The sequence below is a fragment of the Peromyscus californicus genome, unplaced genomic scaffold (assembly GCF_007827085.1).
Source record: "Peromyscus californicus insignis strain IS unplaced genomic scaffold, ASM782708v3 Scaffold_10__1_contigs__length_136768540, whole genome shotgun sequence".
Taxonomy (NCBI): domain Eukaryota; kingdom Metazoa; phylum Chordata; class Mammalia; order Rodentia; family Cricetidae; genus Peromyscus; species Peromyscus californicus.
Window position 1 is genome coordinate 66,738,461 of NW_026294391.1, and position 24,942 is coordinate 66,763,402.

Here is a 24,942-nt window from a genome sequence, read left to right on the forward strand (position 1 = left end):
TCTCCATTCTTTTGAGATGTTTAAATATGATATGTGTGAGGTGTTTGTGGAAGTGCGTCAATGGGGTATAGAAGTTTAGGCTCTCTTTCCAACGTGTAACTTGAAACAAGTATTTTTCTATGTCAGCCTCAGTTTCCCCATCTATAAAATGAAAGAACTAAATATCATTATTTTCCAGATTAATTTCAGGTATATTCAGAATTCAGTAATTCCCTTTGGTGGACCAGCCTTTGGGGTGGGGGTGGGGGGGTGATGAAATCCTTGGAGAAATGTTTTTCAGTGACTATGGGCATTAATAGAAAGCTTGATTTACTTTATTTTTACTTTATTGTCACTTTTAGATGTTTTCTTTCATAAAGGATTTTAAAATATATGCATTTAGCCACTGTGGTACAATGTCTGTCGCCCACAGCTTCAATAATGGTTGGCGCAGGGAAAAGGGATTTTCAGATACGACATCGAGGGCTGCGAGAGCCTCAGAGTATAATTTCAGCATTGTCTGAAATGGAGGCTACAGAATCAGATTCACAGCGTCAGGGGGTCAAGGGATTTTTTTTTTTTCATCACCACCTGTGCTCCGATGAAACAGAATAATCTATCTTGCAGTGAGAAAACAAGGTACTTCCGTGGGTCTACTTTAAACACACAGCATCTCCGTCCACGGCACATTAATACGGGGAACTACTTGAACTAATCCGAAGCATCCGCGGAACATTGGGTAACTACAAAAGACCCTGGTTCTAGCCTTTCCCGACTCCTCCGCCCTTACCCCGAAGTCAGGACCTCAATTTTATGCTCTGTGCAGATTAGGAAAGGCAAAGTAGGTTTCCCACAGGCTTTAGGAGGGGGCACGTCTCCCCTTTGCCTTAGGTCTCCAGGGGGGGATCCTTTTATTTGTGCATCTAGGACCACCTGTTGCTCTGCCCTGACTTTTCTTCCTCCGCTGAATGCACGCTCCTTCAGCAAGTGCCCAGGGTGTGCGGTTGATGTCGCCAGAGACTCCCTAGAGCGCTCGGGCAGCTTTTCCGACAGTTCCGGGAGGGCAGGCAAACTTTGAAGGGAGGCTTTGGGGTGTCCACAGAGGGCAAGGGTCAAGGCCGGGGGGTGGCGGTTGGGGGAGGGGGCCGAGGCCGGCGCGCACGCCCCCGCAGCCCTCCGCCGCCGAGCAGTCCCTACGTCACGTCGACGGCAAGCGGAGCTCCCTCAGCACGCGCCTGCGGGCGGTTGACTGCGAGCGCGGCCGGCCGGGGGCGCGAGGCGGAGACGGCGGCGACTCCATGGCCGGCCTGGGCCGCTGACAGGGGAAGGGGTGGGGGGGGAAAGGCCGGCCACCGCGGGGCGACGACGGCGAGGAAAAGAGGCAAGTGACCAAGTGAGGCGCCCCGGGTCCGCCTCGGGGCGCTCGGGAGGGCAAGGCGCCTTGGCGGGCCAGCCCGGAGCAGCACGCGGGGTGCGTGCGGGAGGGGAAGAGAGGCGCGGGAGGTGCGGCGCGAGGCCGGGGGCGGAGGAGGGGAGCGGGCAGCCAACGGCCACAGGCCGCTGCTCCGGACCCCAGTCTCGACGTCCTGGTCGCTGGGCTTCGCGCTTCCCTGCCACCCGCGGTGTGAAGAGCTCCCGGGAGGGACCTGAAGCGGAACTTCGGGGTGAGGACGGAGCTGGGCAAGAGTCTGAGGGGAAGGCAGGCGAGGGCGGGAAAAGGGAGCGCAGCGCTGCTGGGCCGGCCGGCCGGCCGAGCCGCTCACACTTTGGCCCCCTGTGGCCCCGAGTTTGAATGGCCCTCTCTGAGGTGGGAACCCCAAGCTTTCTGGTTGTCCGTCAGGTCAGTGTTGGGCACCGCGGGGAAGGAGATGGGAAAAGGGGGTGTGAAGGAGATGGGAAAAAGGGGGTGTGAAGGAGATGGGAAAAGGGGGTGTGAGTTCTAGGAAGGTATACTTGAGCTCAGCATGAGGGAAATTTCCCACAAAATTTAGCCTTTGCCAAGCCTTTGGGATACTGTGCTGGTCATGCCAACCTTAGAATGTTGGCTTTTTTTTTTCCCGTTTTCTGCCCCCCACCTCACCCCCCACATCTTGACGGGGGAAGGTTTTTGATTAGATAGCAGTCCAACTGCCCTTTAAATGTTTAAATCCCCTGAGCCCATGATTCACCTTTTATGATCCTTGTCACCATTATTTATATTATTCTCTTACAGAAATAACCGTGGTCAGTTCAGCTGCTCTTGTAGAATTTGGTTTGCTTTAGATTTTAACGCCTTAATGCTTTGGATGTGGTAATAGGACATCTATTGTGTATTTAAAATACATACAGCTTAATTAAAATGCTAATAATTAGGGGCCCTCCAGTTTCCAGCTCAGCACCCTACACAGGCTGTAGACCCAAGCCCTTCAGCATAAAGCAAGGTTAATTAGCTCTTTTCAAAGCTGGACAACATTCATAGGAATAGATTCTGAGGTCTTAAAAGAAAATTTTCCACTATTTTAGACCGCAAATAGTTTAGTTGTAAAATTTATTTTGCCAGTGTTTGTTTCCTTTCTTTTATTTTCATTCTTAAGAGCTGAGATAAGAACTCTGGGTGAATGGTTTGTATAAACAGACATATGGATTTTCAGCAGTCTGGGAAAACAGGCCACAGTCCTCTTATCAACAGTTAAAAGAAAAAGCAGTGGGTGCCAGAAAGGCAAGAATCAAATCATCTGGGTAGATTAGAGAAAAAAGAATGGAGGAAATTATCCCCATTGCATGCTGAAGACCCGTTTAAAAAAAAAAAAAATAGAGGACTGTAGATGATGCTACAAAATCACAGCAGAACTATGTGTTTTAAACTAGTGAAATTCCCCATGCTTGCTTGCCATATAGTAAGCATACATCACGTATTTATTGAATGTTCAAATGTACTTGAATGGAATGACATATTTTCATTTTTATTGGAACAAACTTTCTGCAGAATGTCAGCACTTCATAAGTGTCATACTAATATAAATTTTATTCTTTTCATAGTAACTAAGGAAAGATTTTATAGTTCACCAGTGGTGCTTACCTAAATCTTTATTTTATCTCCCACTCTCTCTGTTCTGTATAGTCTCTGCTATCCTCACACTTCGTGCTGGTGGACTCCTTGCTGCTTTCATCTGTATTTTAAGACAGCTGGCGGTCTGACAGTAAGCATCAAGATTTTTTTCAGATCTATTTCATTAGTAGCCTTAGTAGTTTGAGATGGTTTAATAAGTGTGTGACCCTAATACTTGACTGAAAATTCTAACATTGTGTTGACAATGTAGTAATCATTATTTTTTAATAAATTAAAGTACAATTAAAGCTAATTCTAGTGACTCCCACCATACTCCAGTGAACAGGCCTAATGGATAGATGGCTCTTGTTAAAGTAAATGGGTCACAAAGCAAAATGAAGTCAGGTTTCTGGGAAAGAGACAGGTAGGGAGGGGCAGGGACTAATGGGGGAGGGGGAGAGAGAGATAAGAAATGTTGGTGAAAATAATCAGAATGCATTACAAATATGTATGAAATTGTCAGTGAACGAACTTAACAAAAAATATGTTGTGCCCACAAGTCTCATTAGCTACAATTTTCGCTGCTCAATAATCATATATGACTAATAACTACCATATTGAACAGTGCTAATGTAGAAGATTCTGACATTGCTGAATGTTCTTCTATTGGACAGCATTGTTCTAGAAATCCTGTTAGCCCATGCCATTTCTTCAATTTGAGAGTCAAATTCAAACTCAGTTTTATTGAAGAGCATGGTACAAGTAAACAAAATATTTCTTAGTAATCCAAGAAATAATTATGTAAAGAAGGGTTTGAGTAGATTGGGCTAAGTGAGGAGGGAGAGAATGGTGTTTTATTAATTAATTTGATCTTCCTTATTTAGGATGACAATGTGAGACCTATATTGAATATTTGTTGGAGAATTTCTTTGTTTATTTTAGAACACCTATTAAAATATGAATATTGTTTACATTTTGTAAAGTACTTCTATATAATAATAAAATTTAGTTAAAATACAGAAAGGAAAAGGAAAAACAGGTTTGGAGAGTGTCTTTAGTATCACAATCTTATCTCTTAAATTGTTATTAATATGCCATTTTGTATTTTCTTTCGTTTTAAATTTATTTTTTTGTCTTTTAAAACATGGTCTCATATAGCCCACATTGACCTCGAATTCTCTACTTAGCCAAAAGAGGGAGCTTGAATTCCTGATCCTTCTGCCTCTGTCTCCCAAGTACTGGGATTTGCAATCATGCCTGCCTTGGATTTTGCTTAACTTACGGATTAGGAGTTGAGTGATACAGCATGAAAGCTGCAAAAAAAAAAAAAAAAAAAAAAAAAATGGGGAGTGGGACAGGGGGCTTCGAAATTACCAAGACTAATAAGGATTCACATTTTCAGGATGAATATTTTGGTTCCAGAAAGCATTTTACATCTAATTTTTGTAGGTGGGGCAAATTCTATCATCTCCTCCATGGCTCCCTTTTGTCTAGTTTTCTTTGGTTTGACTCAGATGCCACCTGCTGCATGAAGCTGTTTTCTGTGCAGATAAGCATACAGTTCTTAACATTTTTTATTATACTTTTAAAGTTAATTAAGGTTCATGTATTTTTTAAATCTTTTTTTAGTGGAGTCTTTTAATTCCTTCTCAGTACAAAACAAATCGTTTGGGATATTTATTTGAATTTTTTTGTGTTTTTCTAAACAGCTGCTCAGTAAATAATGGTTAAAATGTTAACTAATAGTCAAATATTTTCCCCAAACTTCCACACCTTATAATATATGATAATGAATTTAGAGTGTATGAATAAATAAAGAATTAACCTGATTAAGTTCTACTATTGCATTCTTAGGTATTGAAATTTTCTCTGTCCATTCTGAGAGATGGCACGCTTGTTTCGCTATTTCCAGGGAGATCCTGTTGTGACATCTTCTCCCACTGAAGTTCGTATGTGGGTAGAAGGTAAGATCTCTTGAAACATATTTTATTCTTGTCTCTCCATGTCACACTTCATCTTTTAGTTGACCATATTTTATAGACATTTTGTACACAAAAAATGGCGCTTTTCAGCCTTTCAGTATGATGTTTCAGTATTTAAAGTTTCCACCTGAACTCTGTAACTTTAAGGACACACCATTTTATTTTCTGTAAATACATTTTGAGAATAGTTTCATGTTTGGGGTGAGGATATAGTGTCAGTAAGCTTGCCTAGCATGTGCAAGTGCCAGGGTTCAATTTCAAATAATACATGTGATCACACATTCACATGCATAAACATTTTTCCTTGTTTTAATTAGTGCCATTCTTGTGTAGATATTGGAATTAATGTATTAATTAGAATTAAAATAATGTGTTAATATAATTAACGTAATTATTAGAAACAATGAAAACATTCTGAAATAACGGCAGCATATAAATATAGAACACTAGTTGATATGCATTATTCTATAGAAAGGAAGAGGATAGGTAATGTAGGGGAATAAGTGCAATGAAAGGAGAGTTAAATGTAATTAATTTTATTAGTAATTAAAATTTATTACACTTTATATTTTTAACCATTGAGAGATAAGTTTAAGCCCATCACATGGTGTTCACGTTAACAGATATTAAGTGAATAATACATTTACTGAGAAGAAGGAGAGAACCAAAGACGTCTTTCTTCAATTTTCTATATAACTATCAAATCAAAGAATACTCTGGCAAAATTGCAGTCAGTCCTTAGTATTTTTTTTAACTATGAAAACTCTTCTAACGATAATATGAATCATTGAGACATTGGAACGTTTTCTTTACATAGTGATTGGTAATGATGGTTTAGGATATTCTGCTATGTAAAGTAACTTGGATCAGGGAAGACATAGATGAAAATAAAATACGTATAAAAAATTATATTATTCATCTATAAAATAGCTTTCATATGTTACTATTTCCTCATATTTAGTTGAGATGGTGCAATTATCTATCAATGAAAGTATGTAATAAATAATTTCAATTGTATCAAATTGTTTTAATGCAGAAGCATTTCAAATGAACACAGCATTCCATTTATTTTTTCACATTTATTTAATACTAATGTTTATAATTTTTAATCTCTGAAAATGAAATTTTCTAAAGCCATTATAACTTTGTGTTTTAAGAAATAGCAACTTGGTTCCTACTTTTGGGATGAAATTTTAATTTCTTCATTGCTATTTCTATCTTTGTTTCTGTGAATTATCTTCTTTTAGTTTTCATACTTTGAATTTATAAACTAATGAAGACAGTAATAATGTAAGAAGAAATTCCATGCTCCCTGTGTTCCCATAACTTTTTCTTTCTTTCTCAGTACACTTTCTGTCAGTCATTCTAATTGTGGCTCAATATTTATGTATTTATGAAGTCATATTTTATCTATTCTTTATAAAATTTTAAATTATTTGAAGATACTGAAATGATGTTTTCTCTCTTTGTATATAATATGACAATTCCTTATTGAATAGTATATGCTCATTAAATAATGTTACTGATGATATAATAACTTTATTTCCCATCTCAATTTTTCTATACTATTACCCTTACCTCAAGACATGTTCAAGGTAGCACTCTTAGTTAACTTTTGTTTGATGATATGGGCATATTTTATAATAGTATTTGTAAAAGAAAGTAAATGAATTATAGGCAACTGACTTTAATGTTTTTCATTCTCTCACCAAATAAACAAAGACCTTTTCCTTACTATAATCTTAACTTTGAGTTTGTCTGATTCATCATGTTACAAAATTATTGTAAATGTAAATGGTTTCCATTATATGAAGAGAAAAAATAAATTTGACTTACAGGAGACCTTTCCCTCAGCTCTGAGAAGACTTGGGAGTTTACAGGTAACCTTTATTTTAGAATGTTCCAATAACTTTAAAAAAGAAAACAACAACAGGTTAATCTGAGATTCTTACTCATATATAGTGCTGCATATTTAAGTTCAGGTACTTGCATTTTTAAATTAAAATGTAATTGCATAATTTACCCCTCTTTTCTCCTTCTAGCTTTTCCTCCCCATATACCCTCTCAAATTTATGGCATCTTTTTCTTTAATTATTGTAACATATATGTTTATATACACATTTGGGCAAATAAATACATAAACACAACTTGCACTTGGTATTAGAAAACCATTTAAGGCTTTGATCCCTTGGGAAGACGAATTCACCCTCTTTTATCAGTCATTAATTGCCTATAGCTCTTCTTCTAGGGGTGAGGCCCAGTGAGAGTTCCCTCGTCCATGTTGGCATGCCAACTGGTATTGTCACTGTTCTGGTCTAGTTTAGATATCCATGTTGTTGAGTTCATGATTATGACTTGCCTGCCATATCTAGAAGACACAATCACGCAACAGATGTCCTGGCCCTCTGGCTCTTACAATCTTCCCCATTCTTTTTCTACAATGTTCCTTTAAAGGAAGTATGTGTAAGGAGTATGTTCTAGGTATATGACTGTATCACAGTCGTTCTCTGTATTTTGACTAGTTGTGGATTTCTAAAATGTTCTTCATCTGCTGGAAAAAGAAGCTTCTTTAATGACATCTGAGAGCTACATTCTGTGTGGATATAAGGATAAGAATTTAGAATACGTTTAAGAATTATTCTGATTTAAGAAAGTAGCTGGACTAGTTTATTCTCTAGGGTCCATGAACTCATTAACCATGGGGTAGTTAGCTAGGTTCACAATACTAGGCATGATTTCCCTCTTGTTGTGCAGACCTTATATCCAATGAGACAGCTGTTGTTTACCATGAAGATATGGATGCCACTATTAGACCTTTAAGGTTATTTTGCCCTATTGGCCACTTTTGTGTTTCATAGGCATCACAGATGGATAAGACTATTGGTTACTTAGTCTTTCTAAGTTGTATTTCTAAGTCTGAAATACAACACCCAAGATACTTTTCTCGGTATCTTGCGCAATTCCTTCTGGTAATATGAGAGCTAGTCTTCAGGAAAGAGGCTTTGAGATCAGAGTCATCTCAAATCTTCCACGTTTGTCCAGTGTCTGAACAATGTTGTCTTCAGGAATAAGGGCTTACCTTCAGTTTCTGGGAGACAACCAAGGGCAATAGGAATAGGCTATATTGTGTTGGTAGCATGTTGGACTCTCCTGACAAACAAGATGAAAAGAGGCCTCTGGTACTTGATACTGAGACTTTTGTCTGTGGCTCTTGGGAGAAACATTATCATCCCAAGTTCCACAACTCCATTTAAACTGTGTGTGTATACACATATGCTTGTATGCATTATGTGTAATTTTAGATAAATATAAAATAATATATGATTCTCCATACATTTTTCAAATATTTAGTGTTATTTCTCTCTCCTCCCTTTCCTATACCCCAATTAATGGCCTTCCTCCGTTTTCCCCATTTCTTCCTTCTTAGCACTTATATCCTGTTATTCCAGTCTCTAGAACCCCCTGCTCCACATGGTTGCTTTCTATTTTCCTTGTTTCTGTGGTTACTCCAGGTTATATACTCACATCTGAAGATTTGTGTCTAGGATCCATAAATGAGGGCAAGCATATGACACAGACTCACAGACTTTCTAAGTCTGAAATACAACACCCAATATAATATTTTCTAGTTTCAATTTTACCTGAAAATTTCATGATTACATTTTTCTTTACAGATGAGTAGTGTCCCATAGTGTATATGAACCACATTTTCATTATCTGTTCACCAGGTGAAGGACATTTAGGCTGTTTCCATCTCCTACCTTTAGTGAATAGAGCACAATGAATATGGCTGAGCAAGCAAATATCTATGGAGTAGGGTGTCAATTCTTTTGGGCCTTGTGTCAAGCTGGGTCATATGGCAGATTGATTTTTAGTTTTTTTGGTAATTCCTCACACTGATTTCCAGATTGGCTGTACTAGTTTACAATCTGAACAACAGTGAATGAGGGTTCCCTTCCTCCAATATCCTCTCCAGTATTTGTGGTTAGTTGTTTTGTTGATCTTAGCATTTCTGACTGGGGTAAAATGAAATCTTATAAAGATTTAATTTGCATTTCCCTAATTGCTAGGGATGCTAAACATATTTTTAGGTATTTATTAACCATTTTAATTCCTTTGTTTTAGAACTCTGTTCGGATCTATAGCCCATTGTTTTGCATTCTCTATTTTTAAATTTTATTGTTTTTTATTTTTAAAATTAAAATATGATTGCATCATTTTCCTCTTCCCTTTCCTCTCTCTACTCTCATGTATCCCACCTACTCCCTCTTGATAGCTAGTAACAGACATGATTGTCCTCCTCTTGGGTGGGCCTTAAGTCCAATTAAAGACCTGTTGGCTACCACCAAGGTATGAGTGCCACTATTTGCACCCTTAGGATTTTTGTGCCTTTATATTTATCATTATTGTTTATAGGCGTTGCAGCTGGGTAGAAATGAATGGTGGTTGCTTCTCTTCATTGGAAGATTGTAGTATGAAAGCTAGTCCTCAGAAAGGAAGCTCGCAGATCAGATATCCAACTCAGATCCTGTGGGTCTTATGTCCAAAGTGCATGGTGTCTTCAGCAGTAGGAAGTTACCTTCCCCCTGTAGGAGGTATCCAAGGGCAAAATAATAGTCTGTATTTTTTGGAGGAGGGGGTCTCTTGGACTTTGCTCACCAACAGTTCCAAAGGGGGTTTCTAATGGATGGTATTGGGATTTTTGCTAGACAATCTATGGTCCTTTGCAAAGTATTGTCAGTTCAAGTTTAATAACTTCATTTGGATTGCATATGTATATACACACACACAGACTTACATGTATTATATATAATTTAGCTAAATAGAAAATAATATGATTTTTTACAGCCTTTTCAGACCTCCTTAGTGTTATTTTACCATGTTTCTTCCTTCTCCTTTTGTATTTACTTCCTCCTTCCGCAGTAAAAGTGCTTCCCCATTTTATGCACTTGTGACTTCCAAATTACTTGTAACCTTGTTTTCCCCTCTTTAGTGATCTACCCCACCAAGGTCCCTTTTTACTTTCCTGACATCTGTGGTTACTTCAGGCTGTGTACTTGCATCTGAAGATATGTTTAGGTCATACACACTCCCCCGGGTTCTCCAAGATCTGTCTTCCCCTTCCCTAGTCACCCAAGTTTATGTTCTCTGAAGTATTTTATTAATTATTTAAGAATTTCATGCAATGTATTCTCTTACCCAAGCTTCATACCTCCCTCTAACTACTCTAAGGTCCATTCTGACCTCTGCACCTTTCAAATTAGTGTGCTCTTAAAACCAAACAAACAACAAAAAAAAAACCATTGAGTTCAATTTGTACTTGATGTGAGGATATACACAATGTCTTTCCATCAAGTTCTGGTGGACAACCAAGAACAATGGCAACAGGCTATATTGTTTGGGGGAGTCTCTGGGCCTTCTCTGACCCTTGAAGTAAAGTATCTCATACCTGGCATTGGACTTTTTTTGGTAGTTTATGGATTTTGAGGTGAGCATAATACCTGAATAGGGTAACTCCCAATTAAAAATCTCATTATATTAGGAAGTTTAGAAAATAGTAAGCTTCCATATGTCTATATGGATTTTTCAAACATCTTATTGTTATTTATCCACCCTCCAACACTCTCCGTTACCCCATCCTAAGCCTTCCTCCTCATTATTCCCCTTTCCCCTTCCTATCCCCTATATTCTTTTGTCCTCCTTCCTTAAGATCTTTGTTACTCCAGTCTACCTGTCATTTCTTTTTTTATTTTAATCATTCTACAGGTACTCCAAGTTAAACACAAAAATGTGAGAACTCACTCAGTCTTTTCCAGCCCCATTCACGTGTGAATTTCATAATTTCATTACAATTGAGTAAAATTCCATTGTATTTAGGTAACATATTTTCCATTAAACATTCATCAGTTGATGGGCATCTAGGATTTTTCCATGTCTTAGCCATTGTGAAGAATAACCATGAACATAGATGAGCATGTGTCTTTGTTGTAAGAAATATTCTTTTGGGGGCAAACAATGACAATAGCAATATCCTGTAGCATTATGGGAGTCTTTTGGCCAACTCTGAACAGCATCTCAAAAGAGGACTTCTCATGTCTGCTGTTGGGTTTTTGTTAGATGGTCTTTCGTTCTTGGAGGAAGCATTGTCAGCCCAAATAGGAAATTTTCATTTACTTTGATATTTATACACCTATGTATATGCATTATAGATATTTTACCTCCTCCCTCCTTCTTCTATATTTTTCCTACCCCTCCCTAATTATAGTCCTCCCTGTTTTTCCAGTTTCCCTCATCAGATCACTTGTATCCTGCTATTACCTTCTATTGCTCCCCCCCAACTCTCCAGACTTAACAGTGATTCCTTTTTACTTTCCTGTTTTCTGGAGTTAGCTCAGGATATATGTTGCTAGAGTTTTCCTGCCTGGCCCACAGTCAGGGCAAATCTCTCTCACCCGCCAGTCCCAAGCCGCTCAAACCCGATCAAGTAAACATAGAGACTTATTTTGGTTACAAACTGTATGGCCGTGGCAGGCTTCTTGCTAACTGTTCTTACAGCTTAAATTAATCCATTTCTATTAATCTATACCTTGCCACGTGGCTTGTGGCTTACCGGTACTTTACATCTTCCTTCTCCTGATGGCGGCTGGCAGTGTCTCCCTCCCCCAGCTTCTTGTCCTCTCTCTTCTCCTCTCTTAGTCCCGCCTATACTTCCTGCCTAGCCACTGCCAATCAGTGATTTATTCATTGACCAATCAGCAACACATTTGACATATAGACCATCCCACATCAGATATATACTTACATAGAAGATTTGGAGCTAGAAGCCTCAGATGAGAGAAATCATGGGAAATTTGTCTTTCTGGGTCTGCATTACTTTAGTCAATATAATCTTTACTAGTTCCACACATTTACCTGCAAATTTCATGATTTTATTTTTCTTTACAGCTGAAAAGTATTCTGTAGTGTATACATTCCACATCTTTATTATCCGTTTCCCAGTTGAAGGACATGTAGGTTGTTTCCATTCTCTAGCTATTGTGAATAGAGCATCGACGAACATGGCTGAACAAGTATCTTTGGAATAGGATATTTAGTCTCCTGGGCACATGCTAAGGAGTGGTATTTTTCTTTCTTTTCTTTTTTTGGGTTTTGTTTTGGTTTTGGTTTTTTGAGACAGGGCTTTTCTGTGTAATTTTGGTACCTGCTGTCCTGGATCTCACTCTATAGACCAGGCTGGCCTCGAGCTCACAGAGATCCACCTGGCTCTGCCTCCCAAGAGCTGGATTAAAGGCATATGCCACCACTGCTCAGCAGCTAGATTTATTTTTAGCTCTTTGAGAACTATGCACACTGATTTACAAAGTGGCTGGACCAGTTCGCCGTCCACCAACAATGTATGAGGGGTCCCTTTCCCCCATATTCCTACAGCCTTTGTTGTTGTTTTCTTATCTTTGCCATTCTGACTGGGCTTAGGTGAAATCCCAGTGTTGTTTTGATTTACATTTCCCTAATTTCTAGAGAAAATGAACATTTTTGAGCTATGTCTTAGTCATTGGTTTTTCATCATTTGAGAATCCACTGTTCAGGTCTCATGGCCATTATTTGGATGGGTCATTTAGTTTTTAGACTTCTTTATATATTCTGGATATTAATCCTCTGTCAGATGTATAGATAACAAAGATTATCTTCCATTTTGTGTGCTTCCTCTTCACATAGTTGTTTTCTTTAGCTGTGTGGAAGCCTTCTAGATTCACGAAGTCTGCTTGTCAATAGTTGGTTTCAATTCCTGGGCAAATAGAATTTTATTCAGAATGTCCGTTCCTATATCTGTATCAAGTAGGATACTGGCTATTATTTCTTCAGGTAGTTCCAGTGTTTCAGGTTTAGATGTGTGATCCATTTAGTGTTAGTTTTGTGCAAAGAGATAGAAACAGGTCTAATTTTCACTCTTTATCATGTGGACATCCAGTTTCCTTAGCATCATTTGTTGAAGATGCTTTCTTTTCTCCAGTGTATGTTTTTGGCGTCTTTGTCAAATATTAATATAACTTGACATCTGGAATGATAATCACTGTAGCTAGAGTTTTCCTGCCTGGCCCACAGTCAGGACAAATCTCTCTCACCTGCCAGTCCCACAGCCGCTCAGACCCGACCAAGTAAACACAGAGACTTATATTGGTTACAAACTGTGTGGCCGTGGCAGGCTTCTTGTTAACTGTTTTTATAGCTTAAATTAATCCATTTCCATAAATCTATACCTTGCCACATGGCTTGTGGCTTACTGGCATCTTTACATGCTGTTTGTCATCATGGCGGCTGGCAGTGTCTCTGACTCAGCCTTCCACTTCCCAGCTTTATTCTCCTCCTTGTCCCGCCTATACTTCCTGCCTGGCCACTGGCCAATCAGTGATTTATTTATTGACCAATCAGCAACACACTTGACATACAGACCATCCCACAGCAAATCACTCCATAATTGTCCTTTTTATTCAGGTTTGGCTTTCTGTGGTATTTCATGGTTCCACATAACTTTTAGGATAAAGATAATTTCTATTTCTGAGAAGAATGAAGTTGGAACTTTGATTGGGGTTCCATTGAATCTATAAATAACTTTTGGTAAAATGGTCATTTTTTGCAGTGTTAACTCCACAAATCCTTGAGCATGGGTTATCTTTCGATTTTTAGTCTCTTTATCTCTTCTTCAGAGGCTTGAAAGTTTCACTGTAGATGTCCTTCACTTCCTTGGTTAGATTTATTTCTATATATTTTTATTTCTTTGAGACTATTGTGACTTGGAATGTGTCCATGATCTCTTTCTCTGTATGTTTGTTAATGGTGTATAGAAAAATTGATTTGTTCAAGTGGATTCTGTATACTGCCACATTGATGGCTCATTTTTCATTTCTAGAAATTTTCTGGTAGAATTTTTGGCATCTCTAATATATATCATGTAATTTGCAAATAGTAATAGTTTGACAATTTCTTTTTCTATTAATGTCCTTTTTTTGCTTTATTGTACCACCTAGTGCTCCAAGAACAATATTGAATAGGAGTGGAGATAGTAGACAGCCCTGTATTGTTCGTTACTTCAGTGGGATGGCTTTATTTTTTTTCTCTGTTTAGGATGATATTGGCTGTGGGTTTCTCAAATATAGTTTTATTATGTTAAGATAGGTTTCTTGTAGCCCTACATTCTCTAAGACTTTTATCATGAAAGCATGGTGGATTTTTGCCAAAGGTCCTTTCTGCAACTTTTGAGATGATCATGTGACTTTTGCATTTAAGTCATTGTGGTTTTTCACTTTTATTGATTTCCTATGTTGATCCATCCTTGCATTTCAGGAATAAAACCATCTTGGTTATGGTCTATAATATTTATTATGTATGTGTGTACTCTGCAAGTATTTTATTGATCATTTTTTGAATCTATATTCATTATGATTACTGGTCTATAGTTTTTCTTTTTTGGTTGTTGTGTCTTTGCCTGGTTTTGGTGAAGTGACACTGGCTTCATTGAAGGAGTTTGGGGGTGCTCATTCTGTTTTTCTGTCTTAGTCAGTATTCTATTGGTGTGAGAAACACTGACCGTGCAACTCTTATAACAGAAAGCATTTAATCAGGGCTTACTTACATTTTCAGAGGTTTAGTTCATTATCATCATGACAGGAAACATAGAGATACACTGGCTTACATGGTGCTAGAGTAGCTGAGAGTTTTGCATCCAGATTTGTAGGCAGCAGGAAGAGGCTAGTTTTGGGCACTTTTTAATTGGAAGGCTTTTGATTACCATCCATCTCCACATTTGTTATGGGTCTGTTTAGGCTATTGATTTCTTAGTTTAATTTTGGTGGTTTGGCTGAATCTAGAAATTCATCTTTTTTTATGTTTTCCAACTTAATGGAGAATAGGTTTTTAAAACATTTCCTTGTAATACTCTGAATTTCTTTGGTAGCTATTGTAATGTTTACCAGTTCATTTCTGATTCTACTAACTGACATCCTTTCTTTTCTTTTGGTTAGTTGGGCCAGAGGGTCTGTCAATAGTGCTCATTTTCTCAAAGAATCATCTATTATATTTTCTGATTCTTTGTAATTTTTGTTTTTACTTCATTCATTTCTGTTCCAATTTTAATTATTTTTTGACATGTACTGGGTATGAATTTGGTTTGTTCATAGATTTCCAAAGTTTGGAGTTGCACCATGAAATCATTTACTTGTGCTGTTTCTGATTTTCTATTATGAACACACAGAGCTGTAAATTTCCCTCATAAGACAGTTTTCAGTGTATTTCAGCGATTCTGCTTTGTTGTGTTTTAATTTTCATAATATTTCAGGCTAGTTTTGATTTCTTAGTTCACTTTTGTCCCATCCACATCATTCAGTGATGATTCTTTTAATATCTATTAGTTTGTGTATTTCATAGTGGTTTGTTGTTATCAATTTTAGGTTTATTGCATTTTATTGAGAATAGACTACAAGGAGTTCAGTCTTTTTGAATTCATAAAATTCTAGTCTATGTCCCAGGTTGTGATTTATTTTAGAGAAGGTTCATGTACTGCTGAGTTGAATGTGTTTTCTTTGGTGTTTGATTGGAAAAGTCTTTAGATATCTGTTAAACCCATTTGATATATATCATCAATTGATTCTGGTGATTCTTTGTTTATTTTTTTGTTCCGAATACCTGTATATTGTAGAAAGTGGTGTACTGAAATCACCTAACTTAATGGATTGATGTTAATCTGTGCCTTTAAATCTAGAAGTATATTTTCTATGAAATTGAGTACATCAGAAAAGTTTGGTAGATATGTTTAAGATAGGAATGTCTTCTTGGCTGTTTCTTTGATTAGAATGAAATGCTTCACTTTTTCTGTTCTTGTTAGTTTTAGTTTGAATTCTGTTTTGTCAGATATTAGGATAGTAACACCTATTTGCTTCCTGGTACGATTTGATTGGGGTAAACTTTTTGCCTACCTTTACAGCTAGAATTTATTTTGATAGACAAGAGACGGATAGATTTGTTTATGAATCCATTTAGTCAGCCTGTGTCTTTTGATTGCATTATTGAGGCCATTTATAAAGTGATTATTGAAATATATGTGTTAATTGTGGTCATCATGGTGTTGATTTTTGGTGGTAGTTTTTGTGTTCTCAGTGGTACTTTATGCTTTAGTAATTATGGCTTCATATTTCCCTTCACAGTCTCTTGGCTGTGCTTACTTCTTTATTAATCACAAGATATTCCTTCCTGTATTTTCTTTAGGTTTGGTTTGTTAAATATAACTTTTTAGGCTGTTAATATTGCGGAAAGATTTTTCTTTCACCTTTAACTATGGTGGATATTATTGTTGCATATATTGGTCTAGCTCTGTTTTCATGGTCTTTTAGAACTTGGAATGCATTTCTCCAGGGTCTTCTGACTTTGAAAAGTTCCCATTGAGAAACCAGTTATTGTTTTTATGGAGTTTCATTTATATATGACTATTTTTTTCTCTTGAAGCTTTCAATGCACTTTCTTTGTTCTTTATACTTAGTATTTTAACTGTAGTATATTGTTGAGATTTTCTTTTCTGGTCATTTGTTATTATATGCACTTCTATCTGTTTGGCTGTGTCTTTTTTCAGTTTGGGGAAGATGTCTTCTAAGATCTTGTTGAAGATCTGGTCTATGCAATTGATCTTGGATTCTTCTCCCTCATCTGTGCCTCTGATTTGAAAGTTTGGTCTTTTCATTGTTTCTCATATTTACTGTATGTTTCTTTTCTGTGTTTTGAAGTTTTTCTTATTTTTTTGTTCATTTTATCTAGACCCTGTGTTTTATCATCAAGCCCTGCCTGATACTCTATTTTCTACTTGATTCATTCTGCTTTTAAAGACTTCCTTTGAATTTTCTAGTTAAGTTGCTGAGTTTCTTTTCTTTTTTCTTTCTTTTTTTGTTTTTTGTTTTTAGAGACAGGGTTTCTCCGTGTAGTTTTGGTTCCTGTCCTGGATCTCGCTGTGTAAACCAGGCTGGCCTCAAACTCACAGAGATCCGCCTGGCTTTGCCTCCCCAGTGCTGGGATTAAAGTCGTGTGCCATCGCCGCCCGACTGTTACTGAGTTTCTTAATCTCATCTTCATTTCAACTTGACTCTTCTTCATTGTTTTTATCTCTGTTGAATTATGTTTTCAAGTCCTGGATTGTCTTCATCATTTCAATTAGCCTTATGTTTATGTTTTTTGGGGCATCACATAGACATTTATTCCCCTTAAGTTCTTTCTCCTTAATTTCACTGAACTGTTTCTTTAAACTCCTTGAATTCTTTGATAAAGTTTATTATTCTCTTAAATTCTAGATCCAATGATCATCTGTAATTCTCATTGACAAACATTTCTACAGGATGGTAGGTCTGGGAGGGGAGATAGTGGCTTGATCATCCATATTCTTTGTATTTTTGCAGAGAGATCTGTGTATATAGAATACGTTTGTTAATTCTGTATCTGATAGGGGCAGAAAAGTTTTGTTGGTTCTGTGTCTGATATGGGGCAGAAGAGAGGATGTACTAGTATGTTCAGGCTAGAGGTAGAAAATGGCATAGGTGGTATGAAGTCAGGTGGACAGAGGGGTCTGGAGTGGTGTAGCTGATGTGTATCCTGGTCCAAGCCTAGAATGTAGGGATAGAACTGGCTGGGTTTGATATGGTATGGGAAATGTCCATGGGTTGAGGAATAGTCAGGGTTTTAGCATAATCCTGGAGGATGGCTGTTGTGCTGGCAGGGGTGGCCAGATTAATCAGGGGAACTGGATATAGGACCCTGGATATATCTGGAGATTTGAGGATGGTATATGGAAAGGGGAGGGTTAGGAAGACCCAATAGGCTAGACCCTGGAGAAGGATGTCCAATATCTGGCTTGATTAAGTCATAGTGTTTTAGTGAATCTGCCTCCCTTGAATAGTTTTCTCCATCTTAGCTGAGACTGTGTAGGCAGTTGGAGATAGAGTTTGATATTTCTTTTCCACCATATTGAAATCTAGAAAAGTTTCAAGTTGAGTCTTTCTTTTCATGATGTCTGTTATTTTTGTGTGTGTGTGTGTGTGTGTGTGTGTGTGTGTGTGTGTGTGTGTGTCTTCATCAATTTTCTGCTGTGTTAGTAAAATTTTAAGAAAATCTGTAAGAAATTGGACTGACTTAATTTGGTTTAAGATTTTGTTGATTGGGAAGTTCAAGTGCAAAGTGTCAGTATCTGACATTTTGTATCCTTCTATGATAGAGGGCAGAAGGGCAAGTGAGAATGTGAAAGGAAAGAAAAACAAATGACCCAACATCTTTGTGTGAGAAAACTATCCACACATTAACTACTTCAGTTCTGTAATGATGGTGAAACCACACTACACAGCATTAATCATATTTTAATATGAGTTTAGGCATTTTATCCCCTCTTCCACTTCATTCTTTCTCTCAGGCTTCTCTCTTTTTGTTTATTTTGATGACAACTCCTATCGCTACATGTATACTAAGAACATGTCATAAAATCCCCAGGTACAATATACAAATCATATCTCCAGGATAATAGATTATCTTGATTGTAGGCCTGTTAAAAACAGAATATTTTGGCTTATTTCAAAGCCTGAAATACAGCCGGGGAGGAGGCTGAGGGTGGGAGCCACCCAGGCCTTTGGAATTTGCCCCACTTGAGCGCCAGATATTGGTGAAATTATTATGGCCACTCCACGTAGTTAAAAGGAGATTTATTTAATGGCGTAACTTACAAATTAAGGGATAGGTAGGTCGCGGGGTCTGGGGAAGGTGTATCGCAGTCCAGCGGTGTTCTCTGGAGCTCTCTCTGCTCGGTCCATCTCCACTGTTCAGGGTCCCGGAACAGAGAGAGCGCTGGCCCATCCAGATCTGGGGTCTCCAGGTGCCTCCCTTGGCCCTGCCTTGTGTAGGCATGACAGTTGCCAAAGTCTCAATGGGGGTTGGAACTTCCAGATCAAAGCTGGAATGGCTACCCACTACAGACATAGATAAAGGTTTCTTGAAGCCTGATACCGTTCAAGTATATCACACTTGCTGCTGTTCTCTGATTCATAATATCTAGTACAGAAATCCTAGGATTTCAGAATCATTTTAAAATTTCTCATGTGAGGACTGAAGAGATGCCTTAGCAGTCAAGCTCTTATATAGTACATGAGTTCATTTCCAGCTCCACACGAAAGAGCTAATAAAGGTATGTATCGGCAGCTAAATGGCATTCTGATGCCTATGGCTTCTTTAGGCACCTGCACTCATGTATACATACCTACATTCTGACATACCTGTGTACAAATAATTTTAAATGAAATACATTTTAAGAAAAAATTCCGATATTATTTTATGAAATTTAGACAGTTTTATACTGATATGTCTCTGCTTTATCAACGTGACCATATACTATATTAAGATCATGAACATTGAAATTAGGTAAAAATTCATGTGTCTATGGAACATCAAATTTGAAGAGCACTAATCATAATTTTCAGTGAAACATCAAGAAAGATTTATTTGTGTTGCAAATATGAATACCATGTATAAAAAGGAAAAAGACAAGGAATTATTTCAGTATATGAAGGAAAGTCTTTCATAATAGAAGATGTGTATCTATCATTGTAAGAGGTGAAAATATGTCCAAAATTAATAATGAATATTTTTGTTGATTCAGTTTAGAAGAAATACAAATGTTACTTAAAGTTTTACTTATATATAATTCCTTCATTTAATGTAGACTAGAGAACTGGTGGGAGGAAGGAAGATCAAAAAAATGAGAATAAATGCTGTTTCTATGAGTTGAGCTTTTCAGTATTCTCATCATATAATCTCTGACAAATCATTAGAACATTTTGCTTTTCATTAAATTAATTTATTTGTTATGAACATTTGACACTGACTGAATTCCCCTAATTTCTTAAACTCCTGGCACTAGTGTGGGAGCCCGTTTTCAGGTTCCTTGTGGATTTACCCAGCATGTCCGCATAGAGGATGATTAGGACCACGGGCCTGAGTGCAGGTGTCTGGGATGGTCTGCACTTGGCTGTGCTGGGGGAGGAGGTATTTTGCTCCACCCCTTGGCGTCTCTATAAATACCCTGGGGCAGAGACAGTCAGGGCCCCATTGGAAAAGGTTCCAGGCCCTCTTGAGGCTATCCTTTATTTTGTATCTGTTTATCTCTGCAATATAAATCCTTCTATCTAATATTTCCTGCTGCTCACACTCAAGAAAACTCTGGGGAGCTGTGGGGTTGGTGGGTAATCGCCCCACACACTAGAACATTGTCAATTCTTGTTTGATCATTTTCCATGCCTGTGGGATATAGTATGTTATATGTTAATTTTCTATAAGGAAAATTTTAATTTTATAGAAATATTTTAGAGGAGTCAGAAATACAAAACTCAACTTTTTGGGGTGACATTTTATTTGAAAAATCATATCTTTCTTTTTAATTTAATTTTATTTTATTAACATTTTTTCATTCATTTTACATACTGACCACAGTTTTCCCTCCCTCCTCCTAAATACAAAATACCTTACAGTGATATTTGAGGATTTGTATACATATATTATCAAGCATGGACCTTCCTTATCATTTCCAACTCTAATGTTGATGTAATATACCACAAGAGTTTTAATTTAATGAATACTATGCTTGTTAATATGCATGGACTTTTCAATATTGATACTTCAGTTTTGAAATGACTTAGACTTTTTCTAAAATCTGTAGTTAACTGGAAGCAGCGTTTTATAATAAAGGTAATGCTTCTTTCGGTATTACTCATTGACATGAAGTTCTGATGGGATGCCTTTGTATTTATTTAATAAACATGTTGATGTATTTAGAACTATTAAATTAATATGTGTTGTGTATTAAAAAACAGCCAAAAAGAATAAACGAATAAGAGTAATTCATAAGCTTTGTAGTCCATTTACCAGAAGCAACTTTTTATATGCTTCTATGTAAATTTCTACACATGAACATACAAAATTATATCCTTTTACTTTTATAATATTGGAAGACTCAAGTGTCATTTTCAAAGCATATTATATTTCTGTTTGTTGGCAAAAGATAATTTGACTCTACCTGTGGTTAAAATGTGAAAAGATTTTACCGTAGGGAGGAGATAGAATTTTCACTTTTTCCCTAACAAATTATGTACCAAATTCACTGTGAAAGTGTTATTTGCAAAATGTATCAAAATAATGATCAAATCTATTTCCTTTATCTACTTTTACACATTATCTCATTCAGTATTAATTTCATAGCATAAAACTATATGTAGAACATGGTGTTTAGTACTAAAAGGGACTCCAAGAAGTCATATAGAATTTTTGTATCAGTTATGCTTCATAGTTGGTTATAATAAGGGTAAGGAATGTTCCCAGTGAAGTACTATTGAGAATGTTAAAATCCCAATAAAGTTTTTGGAAGAGTCTATGCTGTCATCTTTACATTCATAGATGCCACAGATAAAAGTAAGTGGCATCTATGTACTGAAAGATTTAAAATAATTATGGGGCAAATCATACAGACAGCTAAATATTCTAAGTGATGTAAATATACCTATGTATTAGTTCTAGATTTGCTACAGTTTGACTTTGGAATTTCCTTCAAAGATCCATGTTAAAACTATGGCCCTTAGAGGTATTTGGAAGTAAATACTGGGAAGGGATGCATAAAAGGTAGTCTTTCAGGCTATGAGAGCTATGTCTTTGTGGGTCCCCTGATCTTTTCCTCCACTTTCACTTCCTGGCCACAGAATGAGCAGTATTACTCTGTTACACACTCCCTACTTTCTCTTTTTTTATATTTGTTACAGCTAAGCACTTATACACATAAAGGTGTCTAATACAAGTCCACTGTAGCGTGTCATGAACTACCATCTTCATAGGAGGAGTTAAAGTAATACATCAACTCTCTAACAATGATTTTAGAAGGCAGTTTCTAGCATTTTATTGTCCTTCTAATTCAAAGTTGGGGCCCTATTCACCTTATTTCTCATGGTCTCACTATAATAGAAATTGTAAGCAGACTTGTTTTGTACCATTCATGGCATTCTTATTTTTAGTCATGTTACAGTGCAGAAGTTTATGATTTTCACAAGTTTGTTGTCATAACAGATGGAAGAAGGGAGGAAATAGCAATTTTGGAATTATATTCACTCAATTTCTCTTGTAGATTGAATTCTACAGGAGATAATCACCATGTATAAAGACCTTTGGAGTCATCCAGCTGTAACATTTAAAGGCATATTGAGGAAAACAGAAAAATAATTATCAGATACTACCTTACAGTCAATGAAATAAGAGTTTGAGAGAGTGAAAAATGGCAAGATTTTGTTTTGCTTTTTGAAATGGGGTTTCACTGTGTATAGCCTTGGCTGGCCTTAAATGTACTATGTAGACCAGGCAGTATGCAAACTTTCACCGATCCTCTTGCTACTCTCTCCAAAGAACTGAGATTACAGGCATGCTCTACTATGCCTGGGTAAATTAAGGGTATTTTGTACAGTTTTCTATTGTTAGGAACAAAATAAAGGTGTTTTAAGGTCTTTATTCAAAATACAAATCTATTTAAGTTCCCATCTTGTTTGATTAATCCTTGACATTTAGGGAATATAGGCTTTTTTCCAATATAGAACTTGAATTTCTTTTGTGAGGGTAGTGACATTTCTGAATGAAGAAATAGATTGGTCCTTCAGGATATCACAATTAGAGATATTCCTGATAACATATTTTAGTTCTATTCATAGGAGTAAATACTGCCTAAGCTTTCTTAGCAGGTAAAGCAGTTTCTTTATTATGTGAAAGAGCACCTTCTGAAACATTTGCTTGTAGACAATTTATTATATTGGCCATAATGTGTGTGTACTTTTCCCAATTAAATTCTTTCTGGTATTAAATGAACAAAATTAAATTATTTTATTTTTCATTAAACAATTATTTCTTTTGGGGGATAAATTTATGAAAATTACATTATTACTATAAATTTCTAGCAGGGTATACTTTCTAAACATACACTCTTGAGTGAGAATCACACAGGAAGATTTACATTAATATTGGCATTTGAGTTGTATGACCTGAATATTTTATTATGATAATCTATACCTTCTAGATCTAGAAGTAGCAGCACACCATTCTCTTTTCTTTTCAAAGAGAGGAAAATTATGAATATTGTTCACTGTCAACCTGTTAAATAACAAGAAACAGCCATTTTCAAAGCAAGTCATTTCTAAACGTTACCATGCTTGCACTCTGTTTTAGACTTACAGTCTCCAAAATTGTAAGAAATTTTATTGTATAAGCTATTCAGTCTATGGACAGCACTACCTTTAAAAATTAATTAAATATGCGAAAACCAACTTCTATAGTTTTTCAGTTTTTGATACTAGCAAATAAAGAACTAAATCTTCAGATGATAATTACTCTTATAACATAATCACTTTTTGTTATATATGTAAGATGATTTCCTAGGCTAAAATCTATTTTATTCTTTTACTCTTCTGCCTGTGAGAGGATCTGACTAAAGTATTGGGTGGGTCTTCCATGCTGAGAATTATTTTTGATTCTAGTATTTTCTTTTTTATCTCAAATAACCAGACTTATTTCTGGTGGGTGAACGTGACAGTTTCCTAAGGAACAATGCAGCTTTCCATGTAACAACCTCATTGTTATTTAGTAGTTACTCTCTTCATTGTTACAATAAATTATTTCTATTCAACCATGAGTGCTCACATTGCATTCTTACCTGACCTAGATTTTCAGTTGTAGATACCAAGAGATAGCAAAGTCAACTGTTATTCACTAGTCATTTCTTGAGTATACCTTTACTAGTCAGTTTCTCTTGAGAGCCTCTGGGTGTCATTTAGCCTCTCTCAGCAGGTGCATTATAATTGGAAATATAACAATTAAAATATTTTAAAAAATTATTATTCATGCTAGCTTTTGTTTTCTCTCGGGCAGATGAATAACCTAGGTTTATATTTTAATTTGGTGAAACTTTATTATAAAGAACTTGTACATTTAAAAAAATCACATAATGAAGTTAAACAGACCCAAACACTTTACATTTCAATGAAGTTCAATACAGTTAGAATTGCATTTTCAAGCTATAGAGTTTCAAACTGAATTTTAACTCCTTACTTTCAAATACATGACAGAGTTAAAACTAGAAAAAATTAGCTTTATGGCCTCTCTCATGACTAAAGTTTCTGTCACTTGCATTTAGTCTTTCCTTATCATCATATTTACCCTTTCTTGTTTGTCTTTCTATATGTTATTCTGTATCTACATATGCATCTGCTTATACACACACACACACACACACACACACACACACACACACACACACACACACACTGGCATGCATCCACAGAAACACAGTACAAGATAGGGTTTGCATGAGGGAGAATATGCAAGTTTTTTCTTTCTGAGATTGTGTGACTAATATCTTTATATTATCTTTTACTTTTTTGGGGGGGGGTTGTCGAGACAGGGTTTCTCTGTGCAGCTTTGCACCTTTCCTGGAACTCACTCTGTAGTCTAGGCTGGCCTCGAACTCACAGAGATCCACCTGCCTCTGCTTCCTGAGTGCTGGGATTAAAGGCGCGCACCACCACCACCTGGCATCTTTTAGTTTTTATAGCAATTTTATATAATTATGTCATTTCCTCGCTTCCCCAACCCTTTTCCTCTCTCCAACCCTTTCCATGCACCACCACTCCCTGCACTCTCTCTCAAATTCTTGATCTTTTTTTAATTGTGTGATTAATTTTTGATAAAGGAGGTGAAAATGTACTTGGCAAAAGATATCCTTTTCAACTAATGGTGTTGGTAAAACTGGTTATCTGCCTGAAGAAGAATGAAATTAGATTCATGTTTTCCACCTTATCCACAAATCAATTCAAAATGGGTCAAAGAGTTTAATTTCAATTCTGAAATGCTGAAACT

The 24,942-nt window shown here is 36.8% G+C and overlaps 1 protein-coding gene across 1 annotated transcript in view; it reads left to right on the forward strand.

Moving 5' to 3' along the window:
- The first annotated feature begins 4,861 nt into the window (after window positions 1–4,861).
- LOC128116910 (uncharacterized) overlaps window positions 4,862–24,942 on the forward strand; it is a 280,495-nt gene continuing 260,414 nt past the window's right edge. Inside the window, exon 1 of the mRNA XM_052748571.1 lies at window positions 4,862–4,971. Within this exon, the coding sequence (XP_052604531.1) occupies window positions 4,893–4,971 (79 nt within the window). The 5' untranslated portion in view covers window positions 4,862–4,892. The remainder of the gene's footprint in view (window positions 4,972–24,942) is intronic.